The sequence below is a fragment of the Panulirus ornatus genome, chromosome 58 (assembly GCF_036320965.1).
Source record: "Panulirus ornatus isolate Po-2019 chromosome 58, ASM3632096v1, whole genome shotgun sequence".
Taxonomy (NCBI): domain Eukaryota; kingdom Metazoa; phylum Arthropoda; class Malacostraca; order Decapoda; family Palinuridae; genus Panulirus; species Panulirus ornatus.
Genome location: NC_092281.1, coordinates 16,442,219 through 16,466,160, shown reverse-complemented (window position 1 = coordinate 16,466,160; position 23,942 = coordinate 16,442,219). Strand labels below are relative to the sequence as shown.

Here is a 23,942-nt window from a genome sequence, read left to right as displayed (position 1 = left end):
TCAATTTGGGTGTATTTAAAGATAAGATTAAAGCAAACCATACATTAGATATTGACAGATTAGAAAGTTAAGATGTGATCAGATTTAAAGAACTAATTAGGTTATATTGTTTTTTTATTGGAGTGGATTAATGAGACTTGGAGAGAAGATATGTAAAGCGAGAAGTTTAGGCGGGTGACACAAGCCTAGCCATCATCATCACCGTGATCCCACAATCTACCTCCTCACCCGTCCTGTGGATCGCTGGACCTTCCAACACACCTAACATCCAAGACACTTCCCATCCCGCTGTCTCGACCCACAGGAAAGGTTCTCATCAAGACGATGCCCACCACACAAACCTTCTTCAGCTTCAAACATCCCCTGCGGCCCACGTAACACACACACGCGCACATTAGTTAAGGCCTTCAGGCCCACGTTGGAGACACAGACGTAAGACTTAGGGCTTTGGTATGACTGGGCTAAGCCTACAAGGTCAGATTGGACTAATCAAGAAGGATCCCAGACTCTAGTCTAACTGGACTCATCCGACCTCCTGGACGAACCTTCAACACTGACCTACAAAAATCGTCCAATATCCTTCCCCTCACCTCTGACTTCGGCCCGAGGGCCGGCAGGACTCCACAAAACGTAAGCACATCAGAGCGTTTCAACGCCTCCGCTGCAGAAGTATGACAAAACGCAAGATACGAGAAATGGATGATACGGGGAAGGTCTGCGCCAGCTGTGGAACTGTGAGAGTCTTCCCCTTCCTAGAAGGTGTGTTACCCACCTCGCGTACATCTTGTACGTGGAATATCCCTCAACTCACGATGTACGCCACACATCTGACAGCTATAGCGTATTTCATGAGCTGCCGCGCAAGGACAGGTAAAAACGCAGGAATCTAATGGGACACAGTCATGCAATAACCAACATATTATCGTATGTTTATTATACATATGAGAGATAGATAGTTCAAATGTACATTTCCGATTCTTCTATGTACACGAGGATGGATCTACCACAAGTACAGCCTTATGGAGGGGTACACCCCTACGATTACATGTCTTAAAAAGTAGCCCCCATAAAAAGATTACATCTACCCTTAAAAGTACATCAACACGAAAGTTGTGAGCATCGAAATGAACCCACCAGCGCTGAGAGAAGCACCTAAGAACCTTAATGACACAACAGCGCTGTAACTTCCACATACTCGTGTGTGTGTATATATATATATATATATATATATATATATATATATATATATATATATATATATATATATATATATATGAAGAAAATGAAACCCATAAGTTCCCAAGTGCACTTTCGTGTAATAATCACATCGTCAGGGGAGATCCAAAAATAAAATAGAAGACGTGTAACATCAGTTGATATACAATGAAGAGACGTAACTATATATATATATATATATATATATATATATATATATATATATATATATATATATATATATATATACAGTGAGAGTATATTGGTTTTAGAATTATGAGGAGGGTGTCGAAGATCGCTCTGCTGGTGAATGTACGTTTTACGATGACTGTCTCAATGACCCTGGCAGTTGATGGGCCTAATGCCGATAAGGGATGAGGGAAGATGTTTCCTCTAATGATAGCTGTTCCTCACACGTCTCTATCCCCCACTGTAGGCAAAGGAGGAGTCGACCGTACAGAGACCCCTCTCGTTCTCCGAACTCGATCTACCCTCGCTCACGCGAAGCCTGGCGGTACAGGTCGCAGGAAAACGAGATGGCTGTTCGATACAGTAAGCGACCCACGCGTTATGGTTCACAGTATCAACAAATGTCAGGCTTATATGAACCCTACGATGCATCGTTGCATAACACTTTTAACCACTTGATCTCAACTTTGCGGCCCTTACACACACAACGGGTGGACCGGTATGACCGACCCATGGGCACGACGGTGTGACCTGGCCTCTCACCTGACCCTAAGGACTCAACTCAAAGGTCTGGCCATCATAACCAAAGGTCATATTATCCCTTTCCAGGATGGTCACGCAGTTCCTAAGATGTTAAAAGTACGAGATATTCAAGAGTCGATTATGATAAAACTGAGACATTGAATACATCCTTAACCCTAGATTTTCACGAGTTAATCATCTTTAGAGTCAATCACGAAAACACCAGAGCCTTTAAGCCTCATAATACCCACACTTCAAACCCGTTACACCTCGCTCAGAGACAATCGAAGTTTCATTAGACCCCAGACGTTCACGTGTTAGAACTAAAATCTACAAGCCCAACCCACCCAGTTACGATCTTTATATCTTAGAAATCATAGAATAAAACCTTCAAGTCTTAGACCTTCATACGTTAAGACCTTGATACCTCAGAAATTCCTTAGTTACGACCCTTGAATCTCACTTACTAACCAGCAGGAAACCTTCACCCCTGGACAGACACAAGCTATGACCCTCAAACTTCCGTTGTCAGCAGCCTGGGACCCCGAACACCCTGAAACCTCAAAAAATGCACTTTTTCAGACCCCCCTTCAGCCACAGACTCTGGCCAACTACGACCCTTACATCGAAAAACAGTCAGAAAATAAGACCCTACAACATCTGATATTCACAGGCGAAGACTCATAGTTCTCAGACGCTGACCAATATGACCTTTATAGACTAATCAGCCATCAGTTAGTTAAGATTTTCGAACCACAGGACTCTTCATGCCAAGGACGCCATATATATATCTCGAATAGTGGTTTCGCTGAGGTCCATACATCACTGATATACAATAAACGATTTCTATCAGATATCAAATACTCAATGCCTATGACCCTTCAGTCTGAGATATTCGAGGTCAGAACACCTCATCGTGAAGACAGGCAGGACAAAAGACTCATACATCACAGACGGGATCACAATACAAAACTCTGATACAGGATTCACTGCCTTAAAAGATTTTCCTGTACCGTCGTCATCCCAAAATTTGATCGAGCCGGTGAACCAAACGTCTCGGGACGCCAGTAACAAAACACCTCAAAGTTCCGAACCTCACCAACTGTGAGGAGATAACTTCTGACATTTTTGCACTTCTGGTAAACTTAGAATCTTTCACCTCCCGACGAGCAATGAAGAGGAGAGGTGTGTTTTAGAATGGTTCTGAGAGTCTCGTTCACTCGAACACGATCCTGACGACGAGAGACACCTCCCCAACCCCACGGCGCCCGCCCTCACTAAAAGCCTACACCACTCACTTCAAGCCCTCAACTGCACAGTAGCCTCACTCACTCTCCCTCCCTCCCGCCCGCCCGCCGCCCCTCCCCTAGTGGGTGTGTGTGAGGTGCCTTGCAGGAGGGAAGGAGCCTCACCTGAGCTTCCTAGAGCCCCGCGGCCTCTCGCTCTGGGTGGAGAAGGCACTGGTGGCGCTCGCGATGCTCTCTATGTCGCTGGCGGAGTCCGGGAAGTCTCGCTCTTGCTCGCGCTCCGGGGAGACCAGACCAACCCGACCCCGTGAGTACCTGAGGAGCATGGACAGGTCAGTGTATCTACGGGGGGGGGGGGGGGGGGGGGAAGTGCGCGGCATTCAGTGTACCCTGAGGGAAGCGGGGTAGCAGTCAGTGTATACCCTGGGGAGTGGGGTGGTAATCAGTGTACCATGGGAAAGGGGTGATGATGACCGGTTTACTCGGGGAGAAGGGGGTGGTAGTCAAGTGTACCAGGGAGGGGAGAGAGAGGGGTGGCAATCGGTGTGTATCTTGGGGGAGAAAGGGTGGCAATCAGTGTAGGCCTGGGTTGGGGAGCGTGGGAGGTAACTGAGGGGGAGGGGAGGGGAGGTGGGAGGTAACTGAGAGAGGGGGGAAGAGGCATGAGGTAGGCAGGTGGCTTAAGTGGTTCAGGGTCGCCTCATCGGAGGGCACGACGGCAGTCGTAAATACACTGACATCTCTTCCCGTGTTGGCAGCCGAGCCTGAGACACCTACGCTAGGACGCCCGGGACGTCGAGATAATGACACCGAACACCACGACTAATATACCGTAACGATGACGGCCACACTTACGACACCTTGTGTGCTGGGAATGACGTCAAACACGAACGCCAAGAGACCGCAGGTAATAAAAAAAAAAAATAAGATGAAAACACTGTGACATCTAACCCATACAAAGTATCAGAGGAACACCATGACACTTTATCAGTTCACATTGGTAAACACAAGTAAATCCAAACGACTTCTGAAATGTGTGACAGTCTCAATGACTTGTCATGTGAACCTGTCACAAGTTGCATGACACTAATCACCTGTCATACGGTGCATGACACTCATGGCATGACAGTAATCATATGTCACACGGTGCACGAGACGAATCACCTGTACACAGTGTTTGACACTAATCACCTGTCACACGGTTTATGACACAAATCACCTTTCACACGGCGGATGACACAACTGCTATACACGCGCATGACACTCACCCGTCATACGTGTGCATGCTGCTCACTTGTCATGCGTCCTCACCCCACTCACACACCCACACAGCCATACACTCACCTGTCACACGCGCCCACACCTCTTACCTGTCACGTTCGTGTACCACTTACCTGTCACACGCGCTCAAGCCACTTACCTGTCATACGCCCTCATGCCACTTACCTGTCATAGGTGCGCATGCCCAGCTCGGAGTCAGAGTAGACGGAGTGAAGGTGGGAGGAGCCGGAGCCAGAGGGCCTGAAGGGTTGCATGTGTCGCATCTTGAGCTTCATCTGTCGCGCACGCTCCTCCAGATCCTGGGCCAGGTCAAGAGCCAGTTCAGTGAGGGTGGCACGTCAAGAGCCAGTTCAATACAGGAGGGAGAGAGGGAGGGTGGGGGGAGGTGGTGTGTGTGTGCAAATTAAAGAGCCAGGTCAACTGGAGGGGGTGTGGGGTTGGGGACTAGGCGAGGAGACAGATGAGTTATGGGGGAGGGAGGGAGGGAGGTAAGGATTCAGTATTGGAAGCCATGTCAATACAATGTTGCCAGTCAGTTCGTTTCCTGTAATAAACCGGTTTAGTTTCCATGCCAGCGAGAATGTCTCCACGAGCCAGGTCATTATACTTCGCACAGCCTATCCAAGACATTTCTCCTACAACGCGCGTCAGTTCAGATCCTACAGATGCACGTAGGGGCTATAAGGAAAGGTCAGAATGGGTCACCTTAGATCCTAAACAGTGTATGACTACATGTCCCTCATTATGAGCCACCTCACGTCCCCACATGTGTGTGTGTCAACTCACATCCTACAGAACTTTTCTTATAAAGTCTAACGTAAGTCAGTACTCAGGGCTCATAATGGTAGCCAGCTCAGATTCATCTGCACAAGTCACTTCGTCACGACACGCGTCACGAGTCAGTTCGTCACGACACGCGTCACGGGTCAGTTCGTCACGACACGCGTCACGAGTCAGTTCGTCACGACACGCGTCACGGGTCAGTTCGTCACGACACGCGTCACGGGTCAGTTCGTCACGACACGCGTCACGGGTCAGTTCGTCACGACACGCGTCACGGGTCAGTTCGTCACGACACGCGTCATGGGTCAGTTCGTCACGACACGCGTCACGAGGCAGTTCATCACGACACGCGTCACGGGTCAGTTCGTCACGACACGCGTCACGAGTCAGATGATCACGACACGCGTCACGAGTCAGTTCGTCACGACACGCGTCACGAGTCAGTTCGTCACGAACAAGAAGGCCACTCCTGTGATCCCATGTGGGCAAACACCCACTGTATAACCCCTTGCTTACCACTGTCCAGTAACGGTGGATCTAACCTACACAACGGGTCACCATTGGACTTAATACCCAGTGCTATGGTCACATAACATGACTAGACTTCAAGGGCCGTACCTATAAGTTCCCCTCTACACCTTTCTGGTCTGTAAACACACACACACACACACACACCAGTCACCAAGACGTCTCTGTAAACCCTTCATGAATTGGTGGTCAAAGATATAACTCTATTGAGATCAATCCATCTGCAAAAATGATGTTAAATGCATATATACCAAAAAAAGGGGGTATAATCACAGCAAGTCTGAGGGCACTAGTGAAAATACTAACAATAGTAAAATGGTAAAGTGACTGTATTGATCACACACTAATTCAAACACTGGATGAGACAATTGGTAAACAAGACCATCAAAAGTTAAAGAAGACATCAAGATGCTTTGCTTAAGAAAACCAGGACATCTAGAGTTAAACTGGACATCAAATTGTCATCACTGATTTAAAGAAAAAAAAGACATATGGACATCAAATTGTCATTGGTGATAACAAAAAAAAAACAGACATGGACATATGGATATCTAGAGTCAAACTGGACATCAACTTGCTTATCTGGACATAAGGACATCTAGAGTTCAACTGGACATCAAAATGACTTCACCACATGAAAAACAGATCAAATATTGACATGTCTAAAAGTTGAAATGTGTTGCTTCTTCTCAAATACATAAAAAATGGGACATCTAGGAGATAAAAGGGATATCAAAAAACGTCTACATCAATACAAAAAAAAAAAAAATACATCTAAAGTTAGTATCAAAACATCTTCATATAAACAAAAACATTTAGAGATAAACTGGGGATTGAAATGCGTTGTTCATCAACCAGGAAAAAAAAAAAAAGGGGGTGAACACACATAGAATTAAAACCATTAGGTTTCAACCATCAGCACAAACGAAAAATATATAACAAATAAAGTTGTCAAAATACTCTTCGTCATTCAGAAAAATCAGATATATATATATATATATATATATATATATATATATATATATATATATATATATATATATATATATATATATATATATATATATATATTGAATAAAATGATATTAAGAAGAGAATAAAATTGTTACAAAAGAACAAAGCTTCTCTGATGAGCACACACACACATACACACACACACACATAGTTAAAATATGATGATGCAGTACTGACAGAAAGGGGTGGGGTTGCGGGGGGAAGAGGAGGGAAAAGAAAGATAAGCTTATAAGCGTGGGGCTGACAACTGACACATGCACAGGAAAATATAAGCTTAAATGGGGGATGAAAAAAAAAATAAGGAAGGTGTGGATGGGAGGGATGGAAGTGTACAAAGAGAAGTTCAGGCTCAGAGAGAGAGAGAGAGAGAGAGAGAGAGAGAGAGAGAGAGAGAGAGAGAGAGAGAGAGAGAGAGAGAGAGAGATGAACAGCGCGTCAACATGGCTGCCGTTCGGGAGAGAGCAACACTGACGCGACATAACACAAGTGGAAGAACACTCTGTCCCCACGTCGCCACTGCTCGACATGGTGGGGTGGGGTGAGGTGGTGTGGGTGGAAGGAGGACAACAGCGTTTCTGCAACCCCTTCCCCCTCACCTTCCCTTCCCCCTTCACCTTCTCCGTTATAACAGTGGAGGAACAGAAGCCACAGCATAGTTCAAGAAACAGGGGAAAAAAAAAATAAAGGTGGGGGGTGTGTATGTGTGTGGCGGCGCACTGGGAGGAGGAGGAGGAGGAGCAGGAAGAGGAGGAGGAGGGGATCCGCGTCGTCAGCGACAGACGTAACGAAGCATACCACATCCAGGTTGCCAACATGCAGAGGCAGAGAGGCATGGCAAAAATATCAACAATTAAGAAGGAGATGTTTGTAAAACACGCCATAATACAGACAGGAACAGCAGGATAACAGGAACAGAAGGTAACAGTATTGAGGCCCTAAAAGTTCACAATTGAATCCTACATAATCTCATGTATCGAAAGTAGTTGCAGACTGGGCCACAAGATGTAGGACCGTTATGCAATACAAGATACAGTTCTAAGCAGTGGAAAAAAATCCCATTGATTTCTAACATTTAATTTCACTGATGAAATACAAGATACACAGTTCTAAGCAGTGAAAAAAAAAAATCCCGACTGATTTCTAACATTTAATTCATTGATGAGGACGTCAGCTACCAAATAATCAAATAGCTGATCTACTTGAAATAATTTGATATAATTCTTGATATATGAAATGAATAACATCTACACACACTGACCATTGAATTATACATTTAAGAGTCAGAGTCAGAGTGATATGATAGATTTTTGAACGAGCGATATCATTAGATAAAAATGTGAACAGATAAAACACATACCATGTGATATGAACTTAGAACTATCGTACATGATCATCTTTAGTCGACCGTGACGGTGTAATCACCAATGCTTAATCACATAAAAAAGTGAAGTTCAATTACTTTAAAGACAAAGAATAGAGAGGATAAGTTTTGGGTAAGTTTTTTTTTAATAACGGGGAAATAAAGGGGGCGAACGTATGGCAGAAGCGGAGAGGAAACAATGAAAAATAGGGAAAATTACAACGAAGTTAACGAAGAAGGTATGAAATAAGACACGTGAGAGAGAGAGAGAGAGAGAGAGAGAGAGAGAGAGAGAGAGAGAGAGAGAGAGAGAGAGAGAGAGAGAGAGAGAGAGAGAGAGAGAGAGAGAGAGAGAGAGAGGCGAAACTCAAACTACAGCTGATTTATGTGACTAGTGAACTAATTTCTCTGTCTAGAGATATTGTAACTAATGAAGTGTTTACTATCCTCTAGTTATCTATCTAGGTATGGTGACTAGATCACGCCCTAGGACAATCATACTCACAAGTAATGGCTAGTTGGCTATTGTTTGAACTATGGACTAACGAGGCATGGCGCTAAAAGATAAAAAAAAAAAAAAACAGACCCATGCAGTTCTGATGCTCTTGCTAAGCCATCACTGGCACTTGTCACTGTACAGTGTCACCGTCACTCACTGCTTCCAGTGCTGCCTATCACAAGTCAAAGCTTATCATGTCCTGGGCAAAGCTTGCCATATCACTGCCACTCGTGGATGTGTCAGCTAAATCACAGTTTATAAAGTCACTGTTACAAGATGCAATGTCAGTTTCGAGTGAATGCGGTCAGACGTCACTGTATTCAGTCACTGTCGCTAAGATCGGTGAAATATAACTGGCACTGCCTTGCACCGTTGCTTGTTCCTGTCATCGCCTGCAGTGACAGTAACAGGTATCGAACGTGTCGCTATCACTGCTCACACAGTGCCACCATATCACCACTCGCGATGTTGTACATCTCATCCATCACAGTTTCACTGGCACCAACACAAGCATCACTATCCACTGTGGCATTAATGATGGTGTCCCTTTTAACAACATCACCTTCACTAGCGTTTCATCTTCATCCATCATCACACCCCCTCCTCCAAGCCACCCTCTACCCTCATCATCCCAAGGTTTCACTGTCGACTCACAACACATACACTCTTAACTCTCACACTCGTGAGGGGTCACTTTCCTGGGCAATACAGCTGCACAGGACATAATCCTTAACCTCACCATCACTCACCATCATGATCATTATCATCATGATAACTCGTGGTGATAATTATATGCCGTCGCTCATGTGGGGTTTGTGTGTGTGTGTGTGTGTGTGTGTGTGTGTGTGTGTGTGTGTGCAAACGGGTCTTGGAATCATTCAGCGTCGTGGCACTTGTATAGTTACCTTATTTGTCTACGAAACCTTGGGCTTAATGCAAAGCCTCCCCAACACCACCACTATCATAAGGTCTGAGTACATTGGTGTCGAGTCCTTGATCGAATGCGCTTACACTCTGTCCTTCCCAACTTAAAAGCTTTGATCTCACCTCTAGTCACACACACACACACACACACACACACACACACACACACACACACACACCGCCTCATCCATCCTCTCTCTCTCTCTCTCTCTCTCTCTCTCTCTCTCTCTCTCTCTCTCTCTCTCTCTCTCTCTCTCTCTCTCTCTCTCTCAGATACAGTAAACTGCAACATTCCTTCGAGGTCACCAACTTGGCCTCTCCCACTGGGTGCCTTCGTCATGACCAGCCAGTCGCCTCTCTACAACGGGCAGGCCTCAGAAAACGCACCCCAGCTATGGACTTGCTACTGTCGCCCACTCGACTGGTAAAACAACTCTACCATATACTTCAGCCTGTTATCCATCTCCCTCCTTCAAACACCAGCCATCTCACCCTGGCCTTCGGATCTCGCCGTCCATTTACTGTCTCACAGTCTTGCTTGACGGTCGTCATCCCCTACATCGACTCCTGATAAGCTTTCGTAACCTTTCGTTCCACTGCTCACCGACATGGATAATTCACACTTCAGCTCATCTTCCTTTCTAAGACACACACACACACACACACACATACTCCCCTTAGGTTGTTCCGTCACGCCTTAACTACCTCTTGTTGACACAGTCGTCGCCACCATCGTCCAACTCAGACCACATTTCTAACCTCCAGTTCCTTCCATCGCTCTGTAACAGCATCACCACCACCACCACTTAACTCATCGCCGTTACCTCACCACCATATCTGACACTTGGTCAAATTCGATCACGAATTTAAGAACTTTGCTTCCCATATTCGCGTGGATTGAACCCGGGAGCAAAGTTGATGATTTTAAGGATTTTACCACATTATTGATATCTTGAAAGTGTAACCCTTCATGTCTTATGCTTACAACATGTCTCGAACTATGTGAGGGAGGGGGGGAAAATACCCTATGACCAATACTGCAAAAGGTCTTTTAAGGGTTCTTTTTTTCTGCACGATTATATATAGAAGTCACCATCTGCCAGCTGGACGAATTTGGCTTCAAGGATACGTTTTAACTTTCATTTTTCAGCAGACTATCAAGATAACTCCATCACAAACCAGAACAGTTCACTAACTCTTTCACCTTTTAACAACCTAGTTCTCTTGTAGATCATAACTTCGCCATAACCTCAGTCTGTTTTTCTGTATAATCTTAGAGACATTAAAAAAAAGACCGAAACAGTCGATGTCTTTTGCCTGTAAACCGATCTGTTCGGTACGTACACTTCACAACAGTTCACGAGAACCTCGAAGCCCAGCCTCTGTATAGGAAAGTCAGTCAAGGAGGGGGTGGTGGGGAAACAGTGGAAACATTGAATCAAACATTTCATTCAAAAAAAAAAAAAAACCAAGCGCTGGAGGCAATGTGGTAACGAGCGCATGAGGTGAAATGCTTCAACCCCATTTGAGCACGACGACGGTACAACCCTCCAGAACGAAGGTACGACCTTCTGCATGACGGTACGACCCAGGGGCACGGTGCTCCGTCCCCCCCTTGGCCTTGAGTGTCGTGCCGCCAAAGGGAGGAGAGGGTTCACATCCTCTTCATTTCTTGGGTGAGTCACAATGAAACATCGAATACTCGATGTCGAAATCAGCGTGTGACCCGGGAGGGCCCGGGAACGCGGAGAGAGAGAGAGAGAGAGAGAGAGAGAGAGAGAGAGAGAGAGAGAGAGAGAGAGAGAGAGAGAGAGAGAGAGAGGACAGTTACCAGCTCATCCCCGCTAGGTGCCACGGTCTCTGTGGCGGCGTCGTCTCGCGTGACACGGGCGAGCCATCGCTGCGATCTCTGGCAACACAACATTTCCGTATCATCAAAACTCAGGTGCGCTGCGACTCTCCAGATCAGAGCACCCGGGAGGCGGAGGTAACGAACTGGCGCTGCTGCTGCCGCTGCTGGAGGAGTCACCACCGAGGCTCGAGTGTGATGTGAGTGTGAGTCTCGAACCCCGGGAGAAGACTGAGGGTGTGGTGGTGGTGGTGGTGGTGGCGGCGGTGGCGGTGGTGGCGGCGGCAGCGGTGGTGGTGGTAGCGGAGGGCGTGTGATCGCACGTCGCGGCCGCCGGGTATGAACACCACACAGGTGTTGCCTAGTGTCTTCTGCCTTAAGCCCGACTCAAGAGGGCTCGCTCGCGGAGGAGGGAAGGGGAAGGAGGGGGGAGGAGGAGGAGGGAGGGGGGGTAGTGGAGGGGAAGGAAGGAGTAAGTGAGGGTGGGGGGGAGGGAGGAGGGGTCAGGGGGGGGGGGAGGGGAGGCTGTCCTAGGTATCGATTTTACAGAGTCGTCGAACAAAGGCAATGAGACGAGGTAGTTTTCGTGGCTTTATATCATCGTCGTGGGATTTGTTCCCCGAGGGCGCACGCATTCACGTGCACACGCACGAGCACACGCGCACGTGTACACAAACTCCCTATACATACACACACACACACACACAGACACACACACACACACAGCATACGTACATACATACGTACATAACATACATACAGAAACACACCCACACCCACCCACACACACACACACACATAGAATGGGACCCAACACGTCTCGTGATGGCGGCGTCGTGAGAGAGCGAGGCCCAAGCCAGGCGCCAGACGCCTCTCCATGCACTACATTAGTGCGTGTGGCCAGGCACCGCCAGCCGCCTTGTCTCCTGCTGGCTACAGCTGCAGGCGCGGCCCTCGCCCACTGCTAGCTATCCCCAAGGCTTAGACGTAAACTAGAAGCAAAGTACTAACAACATCGACAATTAGCTTCTATAGACGGATTGAAAAAAATAGTTTATATATATAAATATATATATATATATATATATATATATATATATATATATATATATATATATATATATATATATATATATATAAATTTTTTGAGAAATACAAAGGCAGGAGGAATCCAGAGGCGGAAGCTCAGATCAGTCTGACAAGATGGTAGTTGGTGGCTAATGCAAGAGAGAGGGAGAAAACTGGGAGGAGACAATCCAGCAAGGGTGGAGGGGACTGGCCCGGAATACTGTGAGCTTCTGCCGCTAGACTTAGGTTCCTGATGTGTATTTTTGTTTACCTGAGGTGACCTCTCCATGTATGAATGCTGCCAAAAGTAGGGAACACTCAGTGAGGGGGGGGAGGTTTTACAAGCCATAGATGAATCTCATAAATAATCCAGATAACATTACACTAATGGACACTGGCCATGGGAAAAGGGTACTGGCCTCTAATGTGATACAGTTAAAGGTAATCTCGCAGTGACTACGAGGGATGTCAGGACAAGAACACTAGGCGTGAGGAATGGTTTGTATCATGAGGGGGGGAATGTACCGTAGGGCGGGGCGGCCCCTACCTGCGTGACCTTGTCCCTGGAGGCGTGCTGGAGGGAGGCGGGGATCTGGGGCAGCTGGCGCTTCTTTGGGGAGCCGGTGGGCGTGGCTGTGGCACTGCGGGACGGTATCCTCGAAGAGCCACCATACCCGGGCCTGTAGGGGAGGCACACACGTTACCCGCCACGCATGACACACCTGGCTAGAATAAGTCAATGAAAGCATCAGAGAGACTGTGGCAGAGAAGGACTAGGCAAAGCGAGTGGTGTGTGCGGAGGTGTGCGCAGGTCTGAGTGAGGTGCAGACTGCTGAGGGAGGCGGGTGGTGTTACCTGGCTTCGGGAGGGGAGAGGGAGCGACTAGTGGACTCGGGGACGCGGCGAGGCGACTTGCTGCGGGAGCGAGACACATGAAGAGAAGGCGAGTCTGTGGGCGCCGCCGAGTGGCTGCGGGCGCGGGTGGTGTGTGCGGGGGGAGTGAGGTCTTTGGTGCGGTACCTCATGTCCTCGCGGCCCATCATGGTGGCGGTACGACGGCGGCCCGGCGGAGACGTCGCGTCCCGCCGCGACCGGTGGTCACCCAACACCATCTGACGTTCCTCGGGCGGCGGACTGCAACCACACACTACGTTACTACTCTACCCTACCTGGCCTACGCCCACACCGGTAAGCTCAGCTCTAGATAAAGTGCACAACGTGGCTACGCGGGAGATGTGACCTATGACAGACTATCCCGACTACCACAAATAACTCAGGGATATGTCCTAGCAGGCCCCCGACGGGCACCAGCACCCACCTGGAGGAGGATCCCACGCTGCTGATGGAGGCACCGTCCGCCCGTCGCTCCCGGTGACCATCTTCCAGGTCCAGGTCGCTCATGTCGGACTCACTAAGGCGGGAGGTGGTGGAGGGCGGGGACAGGTGGTCGGTGGACGCGATGGTCGAGGCCGACTCCGTGTCCACGTACATGCTGCGACGCTGTCAAGAGAGGAGCCAACGTTAGTGCACGCCCTCCAACATGCTGCCCAACGGCCTAACACGCGACCTCACTCCCTTCACGAGGTCACGTAAAGGTCTTGTAACACAGGCGGGTCTTAGGCTTGGTAACGTCACACCCCCAACACGGCCGGGGCATTTGTGGTGACATCACGGAATGACGCTTCGAAACAACAGGTGGAGCAGCACATGTTTGGTGACGTCAGTGTGATATATATACACGGGGGCGGTGGATCATGTCTGGTTTACGTGACATACACACATGTCGCGGATACAGCGGTGGACCACATCGCTAAAAACGTTAGGAAAAAAAAACATAAAGAGGCAGCAGGAGCTTGGAGACGTCACGGTGACGTCTGTGACACATGGAATGCATACACACACACACACACACACACACACACACACACACACACACACCACACACACACACACACGCACAAAAGTGGAGCCAACGTTTTATTACGTCATCGAGAGAAACACCGACGGATCATATTCTAGATGACCTCACTCGCCCACTGTGAGATGCGAACCCACGATTCCCTTGAACACAAGATCAGTGCTCTGTCTCACGCCCATAAAAGGATCAGGTGAATATTGTGGTTCTTTAGACAAAAGTGAGGCAAAGTAACCAAAATTTCTGGTTTTCGACACTGAGGGTTTTCAGTATTTTCTGACACAACATCAATTGTTACCTAGAATAGACCCTGACCCCGGCAAGGTCACCTTGGTAACAGTGTGACTGGTCATAGCATGGCTGTGTTAGTCACACTTACCTTGGCACAGTACTGGACACTATCATACACATCACATTATAACACATTTTTTTTCATACATATTGGACATTTCCCGCGTTAGCGAGGTAGCGTTCAGAACAGAGGACTGAGCCTTAGAGGGAATATCCTCACTTGGCCCCCTTCTCTGTTCCTTCTCTTGAAAAATTAAAAATGAGAGGGGAGGATTTCCAGATTACCGCTCCCTCCCTCCCCTTTTAGTCGCCTTCTACGACACGCAGGGAATACGTGGGAAGTATTCTTTCTCCCCTATCCCCAGGGATAATCATAATACATATAAACACCAATAAAACTCTGAAATTCGTAATGCATACAATATAAATTACAGAACCTGATAATCAAGCGTGGTAGTAAACGCCTTAAAATCTGAACTAATATAGAGATATGAGACACTGGTCATCCCTCATCAATGGCCAACTTACATACCCCACAGGAGTCGGGACCATAGTCAGAACGTATATGGACAACAGACCTACAGGATAACAGTCCCAAATTCATCTTACATCTTCTGAGACGACATAAGGAGGGAACGGTCTGTCTGTCGCCACAGTTTAAACATAAATCGATGGCACATGGCACTTATTAATGCCGTACACTTATCGTTTCTTCAGCTGTCACGAAGCAGAATCATGATAAACCCATTTTTCAGTTTAAGGGAATGGGAAACGTGGCGAGGAGGGCTGGTAGTCGCAGCCTGGTCAAGCAGCAGACACAGCAGAGGGTCAGTGCTAAGATGACATTCTGGGGGACTACTGCAGTCTCACGTGACGCCCCCTCCCCTCTAGCAACCCTGGGAGTGCCTTAGAGTAGTAATGCGAGTGAGTGAGTGGGTGATCTCCACCCGAACAGAGCCGCCGTTCGAGGACGTCTGGATGGTTCCCAGACCCCACTGACCGGCATTAGCGACACCCACAACATTCACAGTCTCAGATACTAACCCTTCCCTCCGTAGGACATTAATATCCACTGCCTTACACTCGACACTATGAGATCTCTAACTCTGATCCAGGGAGGTGTTTGTGACCACTGTAACACACAAGCTCCCACTGTTCACGTAGTGGACCTTTAGTCATCGTAATGCCACTTGGCGCGGTGTCTTCTCCTCACTCTGTCCTCTCATGCATCGTATATTTCGTCCCATCCCTATTTCCTCGAAATTCAGTAACCATTGACAACATACTCTTCTACTAGCTCGTACCCGTGCACCATCTCGGAATGGAGAGGTAGCAACATGATTCAAATCTATTAGTGCTAAAGCTGAGTGACCTCGTATACGTCTTCCTAAGAGTCACTCGCTGTTGGGAATAGGCCATGTTCCCCAACCCTATCCTGGAAACCCCCCACGTAACCAACATCATAAAGTCCACCTCCCAAAAGCTGGTGGTGTTGTATAGGTGCCGTAATTATCCTTTATCTGAAGAGCTATCCTATATCTACAGGATTTTCATTCATCCTAGCGTGGAGTACTGCTCACATACCTGGGTCGCTTCTCAATCCACCTCTCCATTAACGAGAGTGGAATCAAAAAGCCCTGCATCTCATTAATCCTCCTGGCATCACCTCTCCTCAACCATCCCCCCCGGTACGTCGTGATATTTCTCTCTCTCTCTCTCTCTCTCTCTCTCTCTCTCTCTCTCTCTCTCTCTCTCTCTCTCTCTCTCTCTCTCTCTCTCTCTCCAGGTATTATTTAGTCCACGTTTGTCGCAAGCTGTCTGCATGTAGCCATTATCCATGCCATCAAGGCTTTAGACCCGAGGTACGCGTCTGGCTGCTGCTTCCCATAGTTTCTGTGTGGGGGATCAGCCACTCGAGGACTGACGGTTATGATACCTCTTTCTCGAACATCTACGCTGCAGATGGCTCTCCCTCCTTCCGTCTTGCCTCCTCCCTATAGCCTCTCTCTCTTTAAAAGTCAGGTCTACTGACATCTGCAGAGACCTGATTAATTTCTGCATTCCTTTTCTCTTACAATTTCTTCTCGACCCAGACAGCCTCTGATTTTTGGCATGCTTTGCCCGTGCATGTCGCTCCAAAAATAAAAAGATGAAAATGCAGGTACACGTTAGGAACAAAATGCCAAACAGCATATCAGCGAGTTACAGAAAGGGAAGGATGCGGTTGAATTGTGAATTTAGAATTTCTTTTTCGTACATTACACGTGATTTTAATCGAATCATTAGCAGATAATTTTGGCCACGATGGTCTTTTTTTCATACATGGATCAATTTCTTAAAAGAAAATTCACACGTACATAATCAAGATCACGAGAGAAGTGGTATGTGTCTATCAGCATCATGATGGGTCTGTAACGAGTCGTATTTCAGTATTAGGATGTAAATATAATGGCTGTACATCTATCGTCCGTGGGCAGTGCGATATTCGTAGGTGGACTGCTGTGGACGACCAGCAGACGATGGTACCTGAATGACACGGACAGATGACTAGATATAAGTTGCAGAGTTGCGGACTCTGGATGCAATCTCATTTCCAAGGGAAACACCCTTCCTTGACTTACCTGGAGACATTCTAGCCTCCTCAGACGACCCACATATCCTACGCGAACGAGACCCTCATGTCCTACGCGAACGAGACTGATACAGTGAACGAGAGACTACTGTAACCCTTTACAATACGCTGAACCCGATAATACACTGACTTAGTAGTACATCATCCTTCATATTACCATTACAGCAGTGACTACACTGATCGTGATGGTACAGAACCTGATCAAGCTACGGGCTCTGATGATGGTACACTGAAGTGTGTTCACATCGTTCCTGACCTGAGTACTTCACTGGCTTTGATAACACACACTGACCCTGACGACGTACCGACCTTAACACGCCCCTGAATCTACTGAATACCCATGACGTCGATGGCTGAGTCACCTTTATGATGCGTTGATCTTAGTAGTAAACTGCTCCTCGTGACTCATTCAGTCTGGTGATACTCACACCCTGGTAGCAGTGGGGCATTAATGGTACGTCCTCGCTGAACTTAGCCGGAGTTGGAACTTGAATGGCGTTACTGAACTTAGCCGTACTTTGGAACTTTAGAGTCCAAACACCATATTAAGTCACTGCACCGTATAATGTATCGATCCTGGTGGCACTCACACCTGTGTGGTACAGTGAAACGCGATAACATCCTTTGACCTAATAGCTGACCTTGACCCTACAATGAACTGCATTGAAAGATGAAATAAAAAATGCACTGACCTCTTATGATAACCTTAATCTCTGACCCTGGGAACAAAAACTGACCGTCACTGTACACTTATCATAGCACGGTGGCTTTATCAAAACAGTGAAAACAGTGAACTAACGAAGAGGGAATCAAAAGACTTTATCACGGTAGTGGTCCTGTTCATACAGTGTGAAAACAGTGACTCACTGAAAAAAAAAAATTAAACTATGTACACAGTGTTGTATGGAAGGGTATGTTCTTGTCTCGTTCTGTGTGTACGCCAAAATTTGGTTTTCCAGTCTGTCGCAGCCTGTATGCTTTCATAAGTGTGTATGTTTACAGGCCGACAGGCCTTTCAATACAAAAGTCTTGTGTGTGTGAGAGAGAGAGAGAGAGAGAGAGAGAGAGAGAGAGAGAGAGAGAGAGAGAGAGAGAGAGAGAGAGAGAGAGAGAGAGAGAGAGAGAGTGACTGCATCCTTGTATCTGTGCCATTTAAGTTCCTCGTAATATTTTGAAAATGTTGGCGACAGAGATGTGGGTGTGTGTGTGGGTGGTGGAGACTGGGTTATGGGCGTATGTGGGAGATGGTGACGGAGGCGTGGGTGTGTGTGAGTGATGGTGACGGGGGCTTGGACATGTGTGGGTGGTGGCGACCGGGTTGTGGGCGTGTACTGGTTGCAGCGATGGCGCTGTGGGCGGGGAGGGCATGGATGTGAGCGTTTGTGGAAGGAGATGCCACACGTGTGGGAGGCCGTGGCAGGCGTGTGGGAGAGTGTCAGCAAAAGTCAGCTTTTTACCTTCACTCGATATCCTGCAACTCTTAGCTCTTTATGGCCCCACACAGCTAACTTCAGCTATAGCTGAATTTCATATATTTTTCATCGAGCAAGTAAAACGTAAGCCAGTATTCAAGTGTAAGTGGCCGTGTGAGAAATCTACTTATGATTTTGGGTAATCTTAGCGACACATACACGATGGTTACGAGTTTACCCTCCCTCAAACCCCTTAGGGCGTGAGGAACATCAGCTGGGCCTTCCCCCAGGGGCACTGGGGTAGCCCTACACTGGCCAGGGGCAGCCCAGGGACGTACCACTGAAAAGTCCTGCTGGGTGTGTGGTGCACGGTCCAAAGAGAGGGAACGGTACACTGGGAAGATGGTACAGAGGAGGCACCGTACAGAGGAAGGGTGGTACAGAGGAGGCACGGTACAGAGGGAGGATGGTACAGAGGAGGCACGGTACAGAGGGAGAATGGTACATAGGAGGCACAATACAGAGGGAGGATGGTACAGAGGAGGCACGGTACAGAGGGAGGATGGTACAGAGGAGGCACGGTACAGAGGGAGGATGGTACAGAGAAGGCACGGTAGAGAGGGAGGATGGTACAGAGAAGGCACAGTACAGAGGGAGGATGGTACAGAGGAGGCATGGCACGGGAGGGACACTGTAGGGAGGGGGCGCGGCACGGATGGATAGACAAGAAGACCAGCGTCAAGGGGAGGACGACTGGAGTGCGGGTCACAGGGCGTGGATGACAGGGAAGGGGGCGGATGACTTGGGGATTCTGGTGTGAGGAAGTAGACCTGTGACAGGCGGAGGGTCGACAGGGAGAGCGACAGAGGACGGAGGAGTGACAGAGTGTGAGGGGCGAAAGGACGGGAAAGTGTGTGTGTGTGTGTGTGTGTGTGTGTGTGTGTGTGTGTGTGTGCGTGTGCGCGCGCGCGCGCGCGACAGGGAGGAGAGTTTCGAGGGTGGAGGGGAGGCCTAGCATGAGTGACGTCACGGGTTATGACACACTGGACTACGTGATGGGAAGGAGGTGTAGGGGTGAGGGGTGGATGGTTTGGGGGGAGGGGGGGTGTGGGGTTGGAGGGCGGCCAGACCAGGCGGGCCAAGCAGACGGACCAGCCAGGCGGGCCAGCCAGGCGGGCCAGCCTGGCCGCCGGCCTGGCCTGGACCCCTGCCAGCTGCACCATTTCTTCCACCAGACTGACTCCATTCCCGATTCCGAACGAGTATTTACTAGAGGAAGATAAGCCGGGGTTTGTGCCATCGTGTCACCACTATGACAAATAACGCCGGCCACCACCAGAGGGCCACTTGTTTACCGCCTCGCCCCTACCCTCGACCCACCCCACCCAAGGGTCACGCACGCCACCCTACCCACCCACCCACCCACTCCCCGAAGGTGTGGGGGGGCGGCTTACACGCCAGCGGGGGGGACGGAGGGAGTGAGGGAGGGAGGATGTATGCCACCGACGCCCCCTCGCCTCCAAATCACGCACCCTCAAGTCATGGCGGGTACAAATGAAAAAAATACCCCTACACTGAAAACACCGTAGCACAGCACGAACGTCTGGATGTGAAACCAGTCGGTTCATATCTAAGGAGAAGCAGCAGCAGAAGCAGCAGCAGCAGCAGTTCGGAAAGTAGGGCGCGGAGAGACTTGAGGGGCAACGATGATACAAACTGCAGACAAGTCTGATGATCTGGACAACAGCGGGAACATGGAACACCCACCCATGCTTCCCTCGACGAGGGTTTCCTGGGAGGGAGGGGTAGGTGCGTGAGGTTTGCTGGAGGGAGGGGTAGGTGTGTGAGGTTTGCTGGGGGAAGGGGCAGGTGTGTGGACTAGGTGAGGGCAGGAAGGTTATGGTTTATTTTGGTTTATGGTTTATGCTGTAAATCGGAGCTTATGAGTCACTCTGGGGCTTCCGCTGAACACTGGCTTATGTGCCAGGGTTATACCTTATGTGGTGGGTTGTGGCTCCTATGTGACATGTTCTGGATCATGTGGTGAGTCTTGACTCATATGGCGGGTTATAGATTATGTGGTGGGTTGTGGCTCATGTGGCACGTTGTGGCCCATAGGGCAGGTTATGTAGCTTATGTGGTGGGATGTGACCCCAGGGGAAGGTTATGATTTTTGTGGTAGGTTGTGGTTCATGTGGTAGGTTATGGTTCATGTGGTAGATTGTGGCTCATGTGGTAGTATTCCACACAATGCCCCTCCCCCAGGCTGCTGCGAGGGCTATGCCTCCCCAGCACCGCCTTCTTCAGCGTCTGTTTCGTCCACAACAAACTCCCCTTCCATTTGGCAGCTCCAGCCCAGCTTATATCGTGTTACTTCATCTGTAAGCCACACGCGTGGCACAGGACTGTTTTCGCCTCTCATTATCATTTTTATAATCATTCCACCTTTTGCTCGACATCTCTCGACGGCTGAAGCCCTCAGTGAGATCTTGTTATCTTGACGTTTGGCTATCTCTCCTCGCACCAGGGGATGATCTATGCACGCAGCTTTATCTAAAGTAAAGCCTTGTATATCATGAACACCTTTACTTCCCCGGTCTGCTCACAGCTCTGGGCCTCAGACAGCTGGTCAAGACCCGCTCTTAAGTTTTGATGACTTTTATATAAGAAGTTCCGATCGTGATTTGTGGTACTTTAATCTACGGAGATCATGTCATATCTTCTTTTCCACTTCGTCTGTGTTTCGAATGGACAATATCAGTGATGGCGTGTTGACGGTTCTGATCTGGGGGGAGAGTTGCAACACAGCCGTGTGCTTCAGTGCGCCAGGTTTGTGGTGTGGTGTGGTGTGGTGAGGTGAGGCGTGGTGTGGTGTGGTGTGGTGTGTGTGTGTGTGTGTGTTGTTGCTGCAGGGAGGAGCACTTGTTGTGAGGAGGAGAGGCATGCTAGGCGGGTGTGCGCGGGGCTTCCTGCTGACCGGCCGGCCTACCGACTCCCGAGGTCGTCTAAGAAACCCACCAGACACCTGACAAGTAGACTTCCCGAAACCTTAGCTGGTTCGGCCGTCTGCTGAGGTTGTGACTGGCCCGCCACAACCGCTGCACGTATTGTAGCGGACACGCTACGGTTGTGGCACGTATTGTAGCGGCTCCTCAAGGTGATACAGTCGAGTGGTAATGCAGCACTTCAGGAGTTAACGGGTGCAAAGATGGCTGGATATACCTACCATAGCAGTTATAAAGAGGGAGGAGTTAGTATACAGCTGCACAATCAACTGGAACTTACTGATTGGTCAAAACGTTACTAGAATGATCAACGTGGGATGAATAAAAGACTGACCTAACCTAAACAAAAGCTAATGATCTGACTGTGATAAGCAGGTGTGTCTTCATGATGATAAGCTATTGTTAGCTGCAACTGCGACCAGAGAGGGAGTCCCTCAGATGATGGGCTCCATCGGGAGCGCTAGCCGAAGCTACAGACAATTATTTCCTTAAGGGAGAAAAAAAAGTGAAAAAGGTCGTGTTCAAGACATAAAGCTGCCACCCGATCCCCTGAATTGCTTCCATTATAAGTGAACACCTCAAGGGCTCCAACAGGCTTTCAAATAACCCCAGATTGTGAGTGGTCAGCCCCGCGAATACCATGAGCGAGCAACCCTCTCCACGATTCACTCTGAAGTGGGAATCGATCCAGGGTCCTCGAAAAGCAGCTGCGCCGCGCTACCCACACACCACCACGGCGGCCCCACCTCAACAGGAAAAAGGAGAAATTATACATTTCTTAAACGTCTCGCGATGCCGCGTTGAGCCAGCGTGTCCGGGAGGTCACCCACCTCTCGTCCGTTCCTTACGGTACATCTGGTCAACACATCAAGTGAGCCACTGAAGTTCTAGTTCACGATCACGTCAATATCTCTACCATATCTATATTGTCTCTTTTTTTTTTATATATATCTTACGGCGTTGTTTCCCCCTCAAACAAGGTTTGATTTCTAGTCACAACACGCAACAAAACAGTCCTATCGACTACCAACGCGAGATGTGTACGACGCTCGACACACAGCCATTAATCACCAGTACCTACATGCTTTCATCTACTCACCCAATCACCGAGACGAAGCGACTAAATTCACAACTCACGGACCAAAAGTTCGGACTCCCACAACTTTTACCTCTTTAACCAAGAGATCGAACACAACACAAACATTAGTTTCCATAACACTAACCCAATCTACAACCCACTTATCGAATTTCCGAGGCGGAGTTGTTACAACTGGAACGTACGAGACATAGTCTACAAAATAACAAAATGTCACGGTGCGTCCAATGAATATATTTCCAAAATACTTGCGGATTCATCCGACCATAAAATACTACCAAATAATCACAAGCAAACAGAATCACAAGCAAATAGAATATCTTAGCTAATGGCAAATAATTTTCAAGCATTTTTCATACGTATCCAACTGATTTATCATAATCCCTTAAGTTATCAATTTACTAGACGTTTTAATGGGAATTACTGTATCCCAAGTACGAGTTCATATCAGACGTATCAAACAGTCACCTGTTTACTCGTTCCCACATCCTCATGAGGAGATTAGGATTGGACTAATCGGGTTAAAAGTGGGTTACTGGTTAAACATAGGCAGATCATTATCTGTTTAGCTTACTAGAGTAAGCTAACAGGCTGCAAATGAGAGAGCTGTGACCTAACTGCCAGAAGTACAGCCAGGGGTCTCCAAGAGTGAGCGATCTCTTAACCCAAGCAACTGCCTCTTTATCAAGCGTGTACGACCGTCTACTGAGTGTGGAGCACCACTTGATCCAGAGTGTATTAGCGTGTATACCAAGAGGGAATCATCAGTCCTTTTATCAAGCGTGTATTAGATTATACCAAGAGGGACCCATCGGCTGATCAAGTGATCATCATCTACTGGGAGCGAATGATCAATTCATGAAGGATGGGTAATCATCGTCTGTTAGGAACGACTCATCAACTGATCAAGTGTGCGATTATCGTATACTGAAAGTGAAACATCAAGTTACCAAGACGGCCATCTTCACTGTACACTTTCACCTCATCAAACGAGGACCGTAAGCTTACGAGTGAGTTATCAGTGTATCTTTACCATTGCTTCAACGAGAGTGAGATAACAACGTACAGAGAGCAAACGAGCAGTTTAATGAAGAGAGGATTGTCCTGTCCAT

The 23,942-nt window shown here is 48.2% G+C and overlaps 1 protein-coding gene across 12 annotated transcripts in view; it reads right to left on the bottom strand.

Moving 5' to 3' along the window:
- LOC139766577 (uncharacterized) overlaps positions 1 to 23,942 on the bottom strand; it is a 228,066-nt gene that overhangs the window by 25,316 nt on the left and 178,808 nt on the right. For 9 of the 12 annotated variants that reach the window (XM_071695417.1, XM_071695418.1, XM_071695419.1 and 6 more), the window contains 6 exons: positions 13,798 to 13,979; positions 13,335 to 13,613; positions 13,027 to 13,159; positions 12,751 to 12,777; positions 4,620 to 4,753; positions 3,339 to 3,488 (listed from right to left, as the gene is read on the bottom strand). In XM_071695417.1, coding sequence (XP_071551518.1) covers positions 3,339 to 3,488; positions 4,620 to 4,753; positions 12,751 to 12,777; positions 13,027 to 13,159; positions 13,335 to 13,613; positions 13,798 to 13,979 — 905 coding nt within the window. The remainder of the gene's footprint in view (positions 1 to 3,338; positions 3,489 to 4,619; positions 4,754 to 12,750; positions 12,778 to 13,026; positions 13,160 to 13,334; positions 13,614 to 13,797; positions 13,980 to 23,942) is intronic. The other 3 variants (XM_071695424.1, XM_071695422.1, XM_071695421.1) reach the window with 3 other exon arrangements.